This window comes from Gopherus evgoodei, chromosome 22 (assembly GCF_007399415.2).
Source record: "Gopherus evgoodei ecotype Sinaloan lineage chromosome 22, rGopEvg1_v1.p, whole genome shotgun sequence".
In the NCBI taxonomy this organism is placed as follows: domain Eukaryota; kingdom Metazoa; phylum Chordata; order Testudines; family Testudinidae; genus Gopherus; species Gopherus evgoodei.
Genome location: NC_044343.1, coordinates 10,516,393 through 10,531,329, shown reverse-complemented (window position 1 = coordinate 10,531,329; position 14,937 = coordinate 10,516,393). Strand labels below are relative to the sequence as shown.

Below are 14,937 nucleotides of genomic sequence, written 5' to 3'. Positions count from 1 at the left end.
TAGCTGGATATGGTGGACACAGGAAGGAACAAAGCAGAACACATTAGAAGTGTAATGCCTTAAACTTTTTTTGCATGTAGGGAAGTGGGAGGAAGCCAAGAGGGCTCATGGGAATTTCTGTCTTGAATTCCTGATAGGTCAGAAAGGAAAAACGTAAGATAACGTCAAATTATCTCCATAACTTAATTTTCGCCATTAATTACAATCTTCAGAAGTTGAACGTTGAAATCAGTTTCCTTGAAAGAACTCTTCTTCTGTCACATGGATACCATGTGTAGACTTTCTCATGAATGAATCATTGAGCTGTTAAAGTCCCTTATTTAAGGAAACTTTGTAAAAGTGTAAAATTGCATAAAGAATTAATGATCGTTGCAAAAAAAATTACAGCTACAGTATGGATCCTTTTAAAAATGTAGGTCAAATGTGTTTACCAACCGTGGTAGTGTTGCTTCTATGTGCATAGCTGAGCATTTCAAGATCTTCTTTAGACTGTTAACTGACTAGCAAACTTGGCTTTTTTTCCTTTCCCAGCTTTGAAAGCATGCAGAGGCTTTGTGACAAATACAACCGCGCCATTGATAGCATTCATCAGTTGGTATGTATTTACCTTTGTTATGCCATGATGCCTATCTAGCTGGCTTTATTCAGGCTAGTGGTTTCAAATTCACTTTCTTAGCGCTCAGTTGAGTGTTTGCTTAAACACCAGCACCATTATTACAGCATTTCCATTCATTCGGCAGTTAATAAATCATCTATTAAACCTTGCTTTCTGGGCCAAAACTTGGCACTTGAGGATTTAGCCTTGGAGTGAAGTTATATCTTTATATAAGAATGGCTTATGTTTTCTAAAATACAGATTTGCAGGCTCTTAGTCCCTAATGTGCAGTTGGCACTTATGCTTTGACATTTGAAATAGCTGAGTTACCTTTGAAAAAGGGTTCCTTTGCATGCACCATACCTATCTTTTTCATCAGAAATTTCACAAGGATTTAATGTATGCACGTTTCCTCTGGTGTGTGGGGATTGAGACTTAAAAGTTCCTTAATAGTCCAGACTAACTCTCTTGTGTACTGTTGCGATGATCCATAGATTAAGGATTCCCTTACTATTCAGTAAAGCTATATTTTAGAGCTGAGCTGTTCTGTTCCAAAGGATCAATCGCTATGAAGGAAGAACTGGAATGAAATCTAATTTAATAATTTCTAATAATAGGTAACTCTTTTTTGGTTTTCTTACCCAAGTTTAAGGCTGGTAATGAAACATAGTAAGTTTAATCTAATATTAAGAATTTTACTTAATTTATGGAATTTAGATGCCAGTTCTGTCAGCAGTATCTGTCACTGTACTTAACCCTCATCCAATTTAATACTACATCTTATTCTATAAAAACACAGTCTAGGGGCCTTATTAAGTACTTTGACCTATCAAACACATGTTGTGGGCTGTAATCTTATTTTATAGGAGCATTCAAAATAAACCTCAGAAAGATATGGTCAGTAGGTTAGAACTTCTCCCAGACTTCGCACTACTTTGGCACCTACAAATCTACATATTATTTGCCTGATTCATAGATGCTGGCCACTTTAATCTTGTCTTTGTTAATAGCTTAAAAGTTGGAATTCTTCAGGATTTACAGTCACTCACTGAAGTGAGAATCTAGTCAGTTTCACTCTGTCCTGCCAGTGCCCTGTGAATATAGGAGCCCAGACTAGCTGATATAATGAGCAGAGGTGGTGATTGGCCTCTGAGGTAGCTGCCCTGAGCCCTCAAACAGGATCAGATAGGAAAAAGGTGACTATCAGGAAAAGGAGATGGAAAAGATGCTGAGAAAAAAGCTTACAGACATGTATAAAATCCAAAGAGGGAAGACAAGAGGAAGCTCAGAAATATCAATAGCTTCCATTTAGGAGTGAGATTATTAGCCAGCAGAAGCTTAGATTTTTCTCTCCTGCTCCCTCTGAGTGTGATTCCTCCCATGTTACACTTCATGGCAAGAAAACACCCCACCCCCCCTTTATGTTGTTGGTGCAATGAAATGCAGTTGTTACATCAAGTATGTAGCCAGATCTTAGATCCTTTTCCGTCCTGTTTCTGGTATGCAGTCTTTGAAAATACCTGTTGTGTGAGGTGACACAGACAGTAAAGCAAACCAACCCCCCCAAGCTTCATTGCTGCAGAAGTTCTTTAGCATGTCTTACTGCTGCTTATGGAAGAACTGTAGATCAGTTTTACTCATACAAGAGAAGGAGTGGAGGAATGTGGATTGTCTTTGTGTCAGTCTCCCTCCCCCGCACAAATGTAGGTATGTCATGAGGTATTTTTCTTGTTTAAATTCTCTTTCTGCTCCTCACCCTTAGTGGAAAGGAACCACCCAGCCCATGAAACTGAACACTCGTCCCTCCAATGGGCTCCTCCGTCACATCTTGCAACAAGTATATAACCACTCGGTGACTGACCCAGAGAAACTCAACAACTATGAGCCCTTTTCCCCAGAGGTGTATGGAGAGACTTCCTTTGATTTAGTGGCCCAAATGATTGATGAGATTAAAATGACTGAGGATGACTTGTTTGTTGATTTGGGCAGTGGTAAGTGACAAGCTGCTTTGTTTTCCCTTTTCTGTCTCTGCTCAGGCTTTTTCCTCTGCTGAATAAAAAATGTCAGTAACTTTACATTTGGAAAGTAATCTATCCCCACAGACTGTGTGCGTCTCACTGTGCATTCCTGACAGATCACTGCTTTCATTCCTGTATTGCCAGTGGGATGTGGTACCAAATATGTCATTCACCCATGTGAAGAAAGGATTGATTCTTCAGGAAACTTAAATTAAGAATACTCCATTTTTGCCACCATACATTTTAAAGTATGGTTGGCATCTGAAATGACTGTGTAAAAGTGCCATTAACAGAGTCCATATTTTATGCTTTCTGGCTTCTAGGTCCAGTTTGTTCAGTTCATGCATCAACCTTTTTTTCCCTGAGCGTCAAAACTGCAAACTCCACCTGTTAACTGAAAATAAAGTGGGTTCCTGCTCTATCTAACACAATCACCAGCAATAAATATAAAATCTTTATTGTGAAGCCATATAGAATCTAGCTCACTCTTCCATAGCTGCATCTGTGCTACAGTTAGCAGTTTTAACAAAAGTAAAAACCTTGCTGTCTTGCTTTCTCAACAATCATCCTTTATCCTACCAAAGGAAACGGGAACCTGCCCACTGAAAATACAGTAGAACTACTAACCTTACTTCCATTTTATATCTATAAGTGAAATGCCAAGTTAAGGGTTTTAAAGCAGGCCACTCACAGGGGACAGAATTTATCCTTCCCCCTCCTTTCTCTCCAGCTCTGGTAACTATATTGAGTGTGGTTAAGTATAATATGAGACACTTCTAAAATGCAGTTTAGTCAGGCATGGTGCTTTGCTGTACTCAAATAACTGCTTTACCACAGTTGTGTGAAGTTGTTTGTTCACTAAGGTCATAATAAGAGATCATATCTTGAAGTCACACAATCTTGCTGTTTGCCTAACAAGATGGAGGAATGTGTGATCTGACTAATGCTTCTGAGTAAAATGTTGTGTTTTCCTTGGCCTCTAACACCACCAAAAACAAAACCAGGTATTTATCACCATAGAACCCCAAACCTTAATATTGGACCAAGACCAAGCATATGAGAAATAAGAACTTTCATTTGTATCTGAAAATAATGGTTTAGCATGCAGTAGCCTCAACCATAATTCTGTGAAAGCAGCAAAGAGTCCTGTGGCACCTTATAGACTAACAGACATTGGAGCATGAGCTTTCTGTGATCACTTTTATGTGCGCTGATTTTCAGTTGGTGGGTGCACTGAAAAAAAGTGGTTACTCACCTTCTCATAACTGTTGTTCTTCGAGCTGTGGTGTTCACGTCCATTCCAGTCAGGTGTGTGCGCACCGTATGCACAGTCGTTGGAAAGTTTTCACTTAGCAGTTCCCGTTGGGTCGGCTGTGGAGCCCTCTGGAGTGGTGCCTTCATGGTGCTCAATATATATAACCCAACCAACCTGACTGGAGTACCATCTGCTGGATGCGGCAAAATCTTTGGAATGCTGGGTGATAGCATAGTGAGTGGTTAAACATATGCACCAATGACCAGGATATTGCTCTGCAGATCTCCTGAATGGGACTCTGGGCCAGGAAAGTTGCTGATGAGGCTTATGCCCTTGTGGAATGTGCCATAATAGACTGGGCTGGGACTGTAGTCAGCTTGTAGCATGTGCGGATGCAGTCCATGATGCAGAAAGAAATGCACTGGAAGCCCTTTCATCCGGTCTGCCACGGTCATGAACAGCTGATTCGATTTCCTGAAAGGCTTAGTGTGCTCGATGTACAATGCTAGTGCATGCTGGACATACAATGAGTGAAGCCTCTGCTCCTGTGCACTGGTATGAGGCTTGGGATAGATGACTGGTAGAAAGATGTCTTGGCTAGCATGAAATTGGGACACCACCTTGGGAAGGAAGGCTGGGTGACGCCTGAGTTGCACCTTGTCCTTGTGGAAGACTGTGTAGGGTGGGTCGGAGGTTAGTGCATTTAACTCGGACACCCTCTTAGCTGGTATGATGGTGACCAGGAATACCATCTTCTATGACAAATACAGAAGAGAGTGAGTCACCAATGGTTTGAAAGGGGGCCCCATTAATCTGGAGAGGACCAGATTGAGGTCCCATGCAGCTGCAGGTCATTGAGTCTGTGGATATAATCTTTCCAGGCCCTTGAGGAAACGCCCTACCATAGGGTTGGTGAACACGGAATGCCCTAGTTCTTCCAGATGGAAGGCCAAAATAGCAGCAAGGTGTTCCCTGATGGATGACCCTGCTAGGCCCTGTTGTTTCAGGTGCAGGAGGATGAGTGGTACAGGAGCCTGAAGTGGAGGTATGTGGTGCTAGGTACACGAGCAAGTAACTTCTTCCACTTATCTAGATAAGTGGCCCCGGTGGATGGTTTCCTGCTGCCGAGCAGAACCTGCCTTACTGGTTCTGAGCACAGGCGCTCCGTTGGGTTTAACCATGAAGCTTTCATGCAATGAGATGGAGGTCTGGGTGATGAAGGTGACTGTGGTCCTGGGTGATAAGATCTGGGCAAAGTGGTGGTAGGATCAGGGTATCCACGGACAGCTCCAGAAGCGTGGTGTACAATGTTGGCATGGCCATGCTGGGGCCAACAGAATTATTTCTGCCTTGTCTCTGCAGATCTTGAGCAGCACCTTGTGTACGTGTGGGACCGGAGGAAAGGCATATGCGAGGTGGTCCCCCCAGGGTAGCATGTAGTCAGGACTGGAAGGTCTGCCAGGCTAGTTGCACTTCTCTGAGCTCCTTGATACTGATTCTGCGACCATAGGCCTTACTTTCAGAGATCTCCCAGATGAGCCCCCCCAACCCAGAGCTGACGTGTCCATTACTCAGGATAGAGAGGGTTGTGGGCTGTTGAAGGGGACTCCCTTGCACACTGACTGAGGGTCAAGCCCCCATTGGAGGGATTCGAGTACTTGCTGTGGCACAATGACCACTGAGTCCACAGGCTACTCTGGGCGGTAGACCAAAGCGAGCCATGCTTGGAGGGGTCTGAGCCTCAGTCTGGCATGTTGTACCACGTAAGTGCAGGCTGCAAAGTGGCCGAGGAAACTCAGACATCCCCTTGCTGTAGTAGTCTGGTAGCGCCTGAGGTTTTGAATAATGTTTGTTATGGCTTGGAATCGGGTCTCTGGCAGCACTGAGTCCAGCGCCACCTCGATGAATTCTGTTCTTTGGGTCAGTGATATTGAGGAGTTGTCCCAGTCTCTCGAAAGTGAATCTGACTAATCGGACTTGAGACTCTACCTGCTCCCTGGAGCGCCCCCATAGTAGCCAGTCATCGAGGCAGGGATATACCAGCACCTGTCTCCTGAGGAGGAAGGCTGCTATGACTGACATACACTTGGTGAACACTCAGGGAGCTGTTGATTGACCGAATGGGAGGACCGTGAACTACTAATGTTTGCGGTTGACCACAAACTGTAGAAACAGTCTGTGCGCAGGCCGAATGGCTATGTGAAAGTACACGTCTTTCATGTCGAGGGTGACGTACCAATCCCCTGGATCCAGGGAAGGGATGATCGTGCTCGGGGAGACCATGCGGAACTTCAGCTTCACCGTGACCTAGTTGAGTCCTTGCAAACCTAAAATAGGTCTGCGACCCCCTTTGCCTTGTGGATTAGGAAATAACAGGAGTAGAATTCCCTGTCCCTTAGCTCCCAAGGAACCTCCTCCACTGCCCCTATGGTGAGGAGTGATTGCATCTCCTGGATAAGGAGTTGTTCGTGAGAGGGGTCCTGAAGGGTTTGCTGCACTTTGGGTGGCAGCCCAGATGCCTGCAGCCCTGAACCCCTTCTTTCTCATGGCTAACCTCGATGAGAGGGTGCGGGCAGTAGAGTCTGCCGCATCAAGGGAGGCTTGAAGAAAGGTTTGTGCCACCACCTTCCCTTCAGCAACGATGGCTGTGAATTCAGCCCTGGAGTCTGATGGAATTTGCTACTTGAACTTGAACGTGGAGGCCCACGAGTTGAAGTTGTATCTGCCGAAGATAGCTTGTTGGTTCGCTATCCTCAGCTGCAGGTCCCCCATCGAGTAGACCTTTTAGACTCCTTGGATTTGGGGGTTGGTCCTTGCGAATCGCTTGGCTGGGACAAAGTACTTGCACTCCATGCCCCTCGCTGTAGGCGGGATCGATTCTGGTGTCTGCCACAGTGTTTTGATATTGTTCTGTATAGTTTTAATTAGTGTCAGAGCTACCCTGGAGGGACCCTCCAGCTTGAGGATATGGGGTACTCTGGTTCGATAACCACCTCTGCCTGCAATCCCATGTTGTGGGTGATTCTGCACAAGAGGTCCTGGTGTTCGCGGTGGTCTATCGTGAGAGGCCCTGAGGCCAAAGTCCCTGTAACTGCCTTGTCTGAGGAGGCTAGAGGTGGTACTAGATCCCCCTGACAATCCAGTTCTCTTGCGTCCTCCTGGTTAGTGCTTGTGGGCTCTGCACTGACCATTGTCACGGCAGTGGTAGTCTGGCTGGCCGGCTATCGGGGCTGTAGTCTTGGTTGTGTTGACTGCATCCTGGACAGGCTGCAGGCCCTGTGCTGGCATCGATTCTGATCCTCGAGTCATCAGACAATCTTTATGCTGAGGTGCTTTGGCCTCTGAGGCTATTAACCAAGTGCCCCTGGAGAAAAGCCTGGGGAGTGTACTAGGGCCATTGAGGCTGCAGCTGCCAATGTGGAAGCCGTGCCGCAACTCTGTGCCGATGTGACCTGGGCTTGATGTGGCGTGAATAAAATGAGCCCCAGCCGAGTCAAACAACACTGGTCTAGATCGTGATGACCCTGGTGGAGCTGAGTGGTATTGAGCTGGAGACCGATGCCACAGCTCCCTCGCCAGGGACTGGTGCTGCTTCGCTAGTGGCCGGAACCGTGTACGGGGTCCCTAGCTGGGGAACAGTGTCTCGGGAATGGTGAATCTGAGTGGTGCCGAGGTGAACGGTACTGTGCCAGGGAAGGTGATCACTGCATCATGGCCGGCTTGCCCCTAGATGGCGCCAGGTGCGGTGGCACCAGTGGCTTGTCCCTGATAGCAAGAGGTTGAGGGGCCGTCATTGCTATTAGGTCCCTGGCAGCTTCAGAAGTGTCTGGGGTGGAGTGGGGCTCCAACTCCTCCATCTGACACTGTCTGTCTGGGGAGTTGCTGGGCGCCGGACTCAACAGTCCCCTCCTGGGAACCAGAATCGACGGTGCCGACTCCTGGTCCTTGGGCGCTGAGTGCTCCTTCATGGGACGCACTGCTGTTGCACTTGGTCCTGCCTTTGGCACCGGGGAAGAACCCCTGTCCATTGTGTTGTCGCTTGTGTGAGCTGTACCTAGTTGTCTGTGCTGGGGAGTGCTGGTGCCAAGGGTCTCTTGAATCAGAGTCTTTCCTTGGCACCATGTCGTGCCGAGGCTGGGGCGCTCTGCACTGACGCATTATGTGCGAGATCCCAGCATTACAGGCTGTGGACAGAGAGTGGACTCCATCAGAAGTTGTTTCAGACAGAAATCCCTCTTTCTTCGTCTAAGGCTGAAAGACCTTCAGATCTTTCACCTGTTTATTTGGTGCTCTTACTCAGGACACTTCAGGCACATGTTGTGGGGGGTCGCTCGTTGGCATGGGCTTACCGCAGGTCCCGCAAGGTTTAAACCCTTGGCTGCGAGGCATGCCCTGGAGTTGAGCGGAGATAAGGGATAAGGGATAACCCTGCACCCTAACCTGATATACACTAAACTAAACTAACTACTAACTGAAACCTAGACTAAAACTACAGGCTAAAGAAGAAAACTAAGGAAAGCACTTGCAAGGCAAGTGTATGCCGTTCCAATGGACCGCATGGATGGTAAGAAGGAACTGAAGTGGGGTCCATGTAGGCAGGGTTATATATTGAGCACCATGAAGGCACCACTCCAGGGGGCTCCACAGCTGACCCCCACTGGAGCTGCTAAGGGAAAACTTTCCGAGGACTGTGCAGGCAGCGTGCACACGTGATTGGAATCAACGTGTACAAGCACCCGAAGAGGAAAAAAGGATTATGATTTCTCCTCCCTACCTAACTCTTGTTAATGCCAATGAAAGTTTGCACATTGATGGCAGAATTGAAACTGAATTTCCATATTATTATAGTCAACGCAGTATAGTGTGCATGGTACAGTAGAATACAATTATAGCAGTAGCACAATAGCCAACAACTTCAGTGCCTTTCCTACACCTCTGTGTATAGGAATCATTCATCTGCCACACAGTGTAACAACCGCTGGTGAACTGTGGCAACCATTTTTTTTATCAGTAACTCTGTCCAACCATTTAAGGCTAGAAGCCAACAATGTTATATCTGGTTGAAATGGAATTTTAGGAAGGCAGAATATAGTTCTGCAAAATGGAATTAGGACAACTGTTGCAAAAAAGTGGTATCTTTAATCACAAGTGGTCTCTGCAGAGAGAAGGGCAGTAATGATTTCTAATATTTATTTGGCCCATGTAAATGTGTATAGTTTTTACTGCTTCTCGCATCCTCCCCCATTCTTTTTGTTACTCAATAGTTGCATCTTTTTATTCATATTTTACCCTATTTATACAGTACGTAGCAAAATGAGGCCCAGAACCTGATTAGGGCTTCTAGGTGCTATCATAATACAATTATTTATTATACAGGACTGTCAGCATATGGTTCCCTGTTATACCAAAGTGGGTATGGTATCAATGATGATTTAATGGCAAGAGCACCACCTCCTCAATTACTAGTGGTACTTCCTGCAGGCAATTGATGAAATGGAAAACGACAATGTGTTTTCTGTGTAAATGTGCTATCTGCATGGCTTGAATATTTCTGTTTCCCTTATGCTCCCCTATGATTCTGTGAGAAGTGCATTAGTGAGACAATGCATTTTACATTAGTCTAGTACAGACAGTGATAAACTTGGTATTAGAATGAATATAGAAATGGTTTGATCGGCAGTTGTAATCAATTGCAGTAAGAAATATAGAATGATTGCAACAGCTTATAAAGATTTACCATGTACTTGGCAAAATCTGGGTCAGGTGTGCAAGCAGAGATTTAGTTGTGATTTTCTCCCCCATCCTCCCCCAAGCCAAAGAAATGTAATGTTTGCAGACAAGGTGTGGGAATAGCAGCTAATTACTGCTGGAGCAGTCTCTGTCGCAAACATAATTGAGACTGAGTGATGGGAAGTTCATACATTTTTAAGTAATGTTTTGTCTTGCAGTTTAGCAATTGCTTCTGAAATTACTTTGCGTATTGATCATTATCTTTTTTTTATTGTACTAGGAAATAATACTTCTGTCTTGTGTATTAGCATTTTTTTCCCTAATGTGCTGAGACTTTTGTATGCATTTTCCATCATGAGGAAAATGAGGTATAAATGTTTTGTTATAGCTCTTTCCATTATACTGAGAGATTTAAACTGCAAAATTTATCTAGCTGCTCTTTGGTTTTCCTGCAGAGACAAAACATATCCATATTTACTTCCTGTAGGACATAAGTCTTTTTAGTGGAAAATAGGCTCCGGTATTGACGTGTAACTGTTTTGAAGTTGGAACTATTTTTTGTAATGTAAATTGTCAAATGTTATCAGTCAATGTGCTATATTATTTCATAGAATCATAGAATATCAGGGTTGGAAGGGACCTCAGGAGGTATCTACTCCAACCCCCTGCTCAAAGCAGGACCAATCCCCAACTAAATCATCCCACCTTAAAACCTCTAAGGAAGGAGATTCCACCACCTCCCTAGGGAACCCATTCCAGTGCTTCACCACCCTCCTAGTGAAAAAGTTTTTCCTAATATCCAACCTAAACTTCCCCCACTTCAACTTGAGACCATTACTCCTTGTTCTGTCATCTGCCACCACTGAGAACAGTGTAGATCCATCCTCTTTGGAACCCCCTTTCAGGTAGTTGAAAGCAGCTATCAAATCCCCCCTCACTCTTCTCTTCTACAGGTTAAACAATCCCAGTTTCCTCAACCTCTCCTCTTAAGTCATGTGCTCCAGCCCCCTAATCATTTTTGTTGCCCTCCTCTGGAGTCTTTCCAATTTTTCCACATCCTTCTTCTAGTGTGGGGCCCAAAACTGGACACAGTACTCCAGATGAGGCCTCACCAATGTCGAATAGAGGGGAATGATCACGTCCCTCGATTTGCTGGCAATACCCCTACTTACGTAGCCCAAAATGCCGTTAGCTTTCTTGGCAACAAGGGCACACTGTTGACTCATATCCACTGTAACCCATAGGTCTTTTTCTGCAGAAATGCTGCCTAGCCATTCGGTCCCTAGTCTGTAGCAGTGCATGGGATTCTTCCATCCTAAGTGCAGGACTCGGCACTTGTCCTTATTTTTATTATGGGAGTGGCTATTGTGCTAGGTACTGTACATTCTTATAGGAAGAGACAGTCCCTGCCCTGAAAAGCTTAATCTGACTAGACAAGACAAAAGGTGAGAGGGAGAGATGCATTATCCACACTTTTTTGGATGGGGAATTGACACACATGTTATGCAAAGTCGCACAGGAATCCTTGCATACATCCTGGTCTTTGTTTTAGAAGCAGTTTCCTGTGTATAGGGGGGCTTTTTTACTATAACTGTCTTTTTCTTTACCTGCAGGTGTGGGTCAGGTGGTGCTTCAGGTTGCTGCTGCCACAAACTGCAAACATCACTATGGTGTGGAGAAAGCTGATATTCCAGCAAAGTATGCTGAGGTGAGTTACATCTCAGGGAGTATGAGATTGTAGGTGTTTGATTCCAGAGCTGGTTCAATATCTTATGTCTTGCAGGTAACTGCTATGCATTACAAAGTGGGAATCCTGAGTTTGAATCCTAAACACTGTGGCTCCTTAAGTCAGTAAGGGCAGGAAGCACAGCAGTGATGCAAACGATGAGGGGGTTTTGTGCTTCCTGTTGCTCACTGGCAATGCTCACCGAGTGATCAGAAATCATTAACTGGTCTCTGAAGAGAGATTAGCTCAGGCCTGGGAGAAAACCAGGTGGAGTGAAGCTGCGTGTTGATGGGAAGCTTATATAGAGGGAACAAAAGTCAAAAGGGAAGATGCAGGTTTAACCCAGACACCGTACTGCCTAAGCTGTGGATTTCAGGACCCTACTCGGGTCTGGAATGGGACTTGGAAAGGGCTTTCACAGAGGCTAATGCTGTGTAGGGTTGAACGCATCTAGGGAAGGAGTTGAGCAAGATCAGAGTATTGGGAGACAGAATAGCGGAAACTTGTAGTCTTTTTTTAAAAAGCTGAAATCCGGATCACGCTAGGAATGTCCTTTAGCAGCCCTAACTCTCAAACCATTGAGCTTAGATACTAAAAATGTTAATATAGCTGGAGCTGCCGAGTAACAGAGACCTATCGATTGCACTGGAGTATTCAGTTAATAGCAATGCTCAGTATGTACCCAAATTAAGTACTTACGACAACATCTCATAATAAGGCTGTTGTACTTAGGCAAGTAGTTTTCTTTACATTTCCATTAATTCTGTGTCAATGGGGACTTGCAAAGTTAATAAACTCCAAGGGAAACAGGGAACCCAAATGAGTTACAAGCAAACAGTAAAAGTTGGTCAAGCCTTGCAATAAGAATTTTGTACGTCCTCCAGTAGGTTGCATGGAGCTCCATGCCTTTAACTCCTTGTTCAAACTAGTGGGCTTTGGTCTGTTTCAAACACAAACTTTAGCTTCTTAAGCTTTAGTGCTTCCTTTTCAAGGGTATAGGTAAAAGTCTCTGATGCTATCATGAGTGCCATAGAAGGGCCTAGGAAATAATTTGTCCTTACTCTTCATAGTAATCCCTTGGAAATTTCAAGCTGGAACACTTTTACCAAATCTTTCTCCCTCACCTCTTTGCATGAGCATTCTGGCTTATTTTAGAGCAGCTCACAAAGGCTAGGTTCCTGGCTCTTTATTTAGTAGTCATCACTATTTAAAAACCATTTACTTGTGAGAGAAAATACATATGGGGCCAGAGTGTTTTTTATGGACCATTTATACAGAGCCATGTGAAGGGGCCATAGTGTAAATGACAAGCAGGCAATAAAGAATTACATGAACTTTGCAAATGCATGAAGAGAATATAAATTGTTAGGAGTACTGTTCCTGATGGTGTCCCTTTTTAATAATGCCCTGTCAAGTATTTTGTGACTTTACTGGGTGAATAAAGTATATAGGGTGACCAAATAGCAAGTATGAAAAAATCAGGACACAGTGTGGGGGGTGATAGGCACCTATATAAGAAAAATACCAAAATATCGGGACTGTCCCTGTAAAATCGGGATATCTGGCCACCCTGAAAGTATACCATGTTATCCTTGCACTTATAAACGGCTGTCCGTTAGATTATCGATTTGACAACTGCTGCAATTTAAGAATGTGTGAATCTACTCTTAAATAGCCTATCTGCTTCGTGCTGCATTTAGATTGGCTCACTTTTTTCCTCAACAGATGTTTTGTGTCAGTGATTGTATTGATCTTGTAGTTGAATTTGTCCATAGTAACAGTTCTCTGGTTACTGCATCACCTTATACAGTTTTTAAGCTTCCAGTTAAATGGGGGGGACCCTAAGTTTCTAGTCTGTGATTTTGAAGAAAATCTTCCAAAATGTGAACTGATGTTTCACTGTCTTTTGACTCTGGAGATTGAAACAATATTTCTGAGTGGTGTGAACTGTCTTGTTGTTAACTGGGTGTGTTAACTCTTAAGCCTAATGGGAATACAAATGTCAGCAAAAAATGTTTCACAGCTGACATAACATCAGAAACCTCCAGTTGATCTGAGACTATAAGTGGAGTTTGGGATGGTGGATGAAACTTGAATACCATTTATTTCCTCCCAGTCTGAGCCCTGTATATGTGGACCTAATTTTGCAGTTACAGTAGGTCATAAATTGTTACTTTCTCACTATTCCCAGTACATGTCAGTTTTAGTTTTAAATGGGGTGAATAGATATAACTGACCCTCTCTACCACGGTGCAGAAACATCATGTCCTCTATGCCCACAATTTATAGGAAGGGATAAGATTTTAGGCAAATAGTGGTGCTGCTTCTCATTAGCCCCAGACTATCTGGATGTGAAGGATTTTCAGCTCCTTTCTCCTGTGTCTGGCAATGGAAACCCACTGCCAACTAGTTGAGTTTGAACCATAGGTGCCTGCCATCCTATGCGACCTTAGTCTCTTTAGTCATAGATCAAAGTACACCCCAGCTGCTGGCAGTGTGTTGCAAGGCAACTGCAATAGCAACTGAAAGAAGCACGTCATCTACTGCTTTCTCGTTCGCCCTAGCAGACCTGTCTGTACCCCCCTTCGCTATCTGGGCTCCAGTAGGACTATATTCACTGCCTTCTGCTTGTTCTGGGATTATGCAGCAACATCCTTGGCAGACTACTGAGCAGTGTCAACTCAAAGTGTCTTTAAGGCTTCCCTGGAGAGGAGAGAAGAGAGTAAGTCAGCCTTGATTCCTTGGCCCCAGTGAAGTAAAAGAGTTTCCCCATGGGAACTAGAAGGGTAGACCTTCAGTATGTGTCTATATGATTTTTCAGCAGTCCCATTCACGTGTTAATGGCAAAGAACTCTTACAGGCCTGTGAGCATTGTCAGACTTGCCTCTTCTCATCTCACTATCTCATAACTGCTATTGCGAGATGTCCTAATGGGTGGTTCTGTTTTTCCTCTCTCTTCTAGACGATGGACAGAGAGTTCAGAAAGTGGATGAAATGGTATGGGAAAAAACATGCAGAATACACAGTGAGTGAAACTCAGCTGAAAATCTTTGTGCTCCGCTAATCATTACTGATGTTTAGAATTTACAGGTCCACCTCCTCCCCTTCCCTAGACAAGAAGCAGCTTCCTGGCCTTTATCTTGCTGCTGCTGAGTGATGCTCTCTAAAATACATCTTCCCAGAGCCTTCCTCTTGACTCACTTGACATTTGGTGTGTGTTATTGCGAATATTATTGAGGCTTGCAGAAATTCTTGGAAGACTTTCTTATAAACTCTCATTACTCAGGCTGTTTTCTGCCCCACATTCAAACATCATTAAGAAAATTGCTCCCTGATTAGCCATTTACCTGTGAGAAATTCATGTAATCCTTTTCTCTAGTGGCTCACTCAGAACCTTGAGAATACCCCTGCTTGTTTGTGTCTTTATCCCAACCTCCTCTTTAAAAATATATATATATAATTTCAGGTCCCATAGCTGCCATGCTTCTAGTCAAGGAGGGTTGAGTTGGGTCAGTGTTGTTCCCTAATCATTCGGAGGAATTGCCATTGGAATCTTCCCTTCTCTGAGATTTCAGCTAGCTACCACTACAGCACTCTTAGCCTGGGATCAATT

The 14,937-nt window shown here is 44.3% G+C and overlaps 2 protein-coding genes across 5 annotated transcripts in view; one reads left to right on the top strand and one right to left on the bottom strand.

The window, feature by feature from the left end:
* Positions 1 to 14,937, bottom strand: part of PLEKHJ1 (pleckstrin homology domain containing J1) — a 94,195-nt gene that overhangs the window by 5,466 nt on the left and 73,792 nt on the right. The gene's annotated exons all lie outside the window — the stretch shown is intronic.
* Positions 1 to 14,937, top strand: part of DOT1L (DOT1 like histone lysine methyltransferase) — a 96,079-nt gene that overhangs the window by 27,053 nt on the left and 54,089 nt on the right. For all 4 annotated transcript variants that reach the window (XM_030540300.1, XM_030540301.1, XM_030540299.1 and 1 more), the window contains exons 4-7: positions 532 to 595; positions 2,358 to 2,586; positions 11,212 to 11,306; positions 14,287 to 14,349. In XM_030540300.1, coding sequence (XP_030396160.1) covers positions 532 to 595; positions 2,358 to 2,586; positions 11,212 to 11,306; positions 14,287 to 14,349 — 451 coding nt within the window. The remainder of the gene's footprint in view (positions 1 to 531; positions 596 to 2,357; positions 2,587 to 11,211; positions 11,307 to 14,286; positions 14,350 to 14,937) is intronic.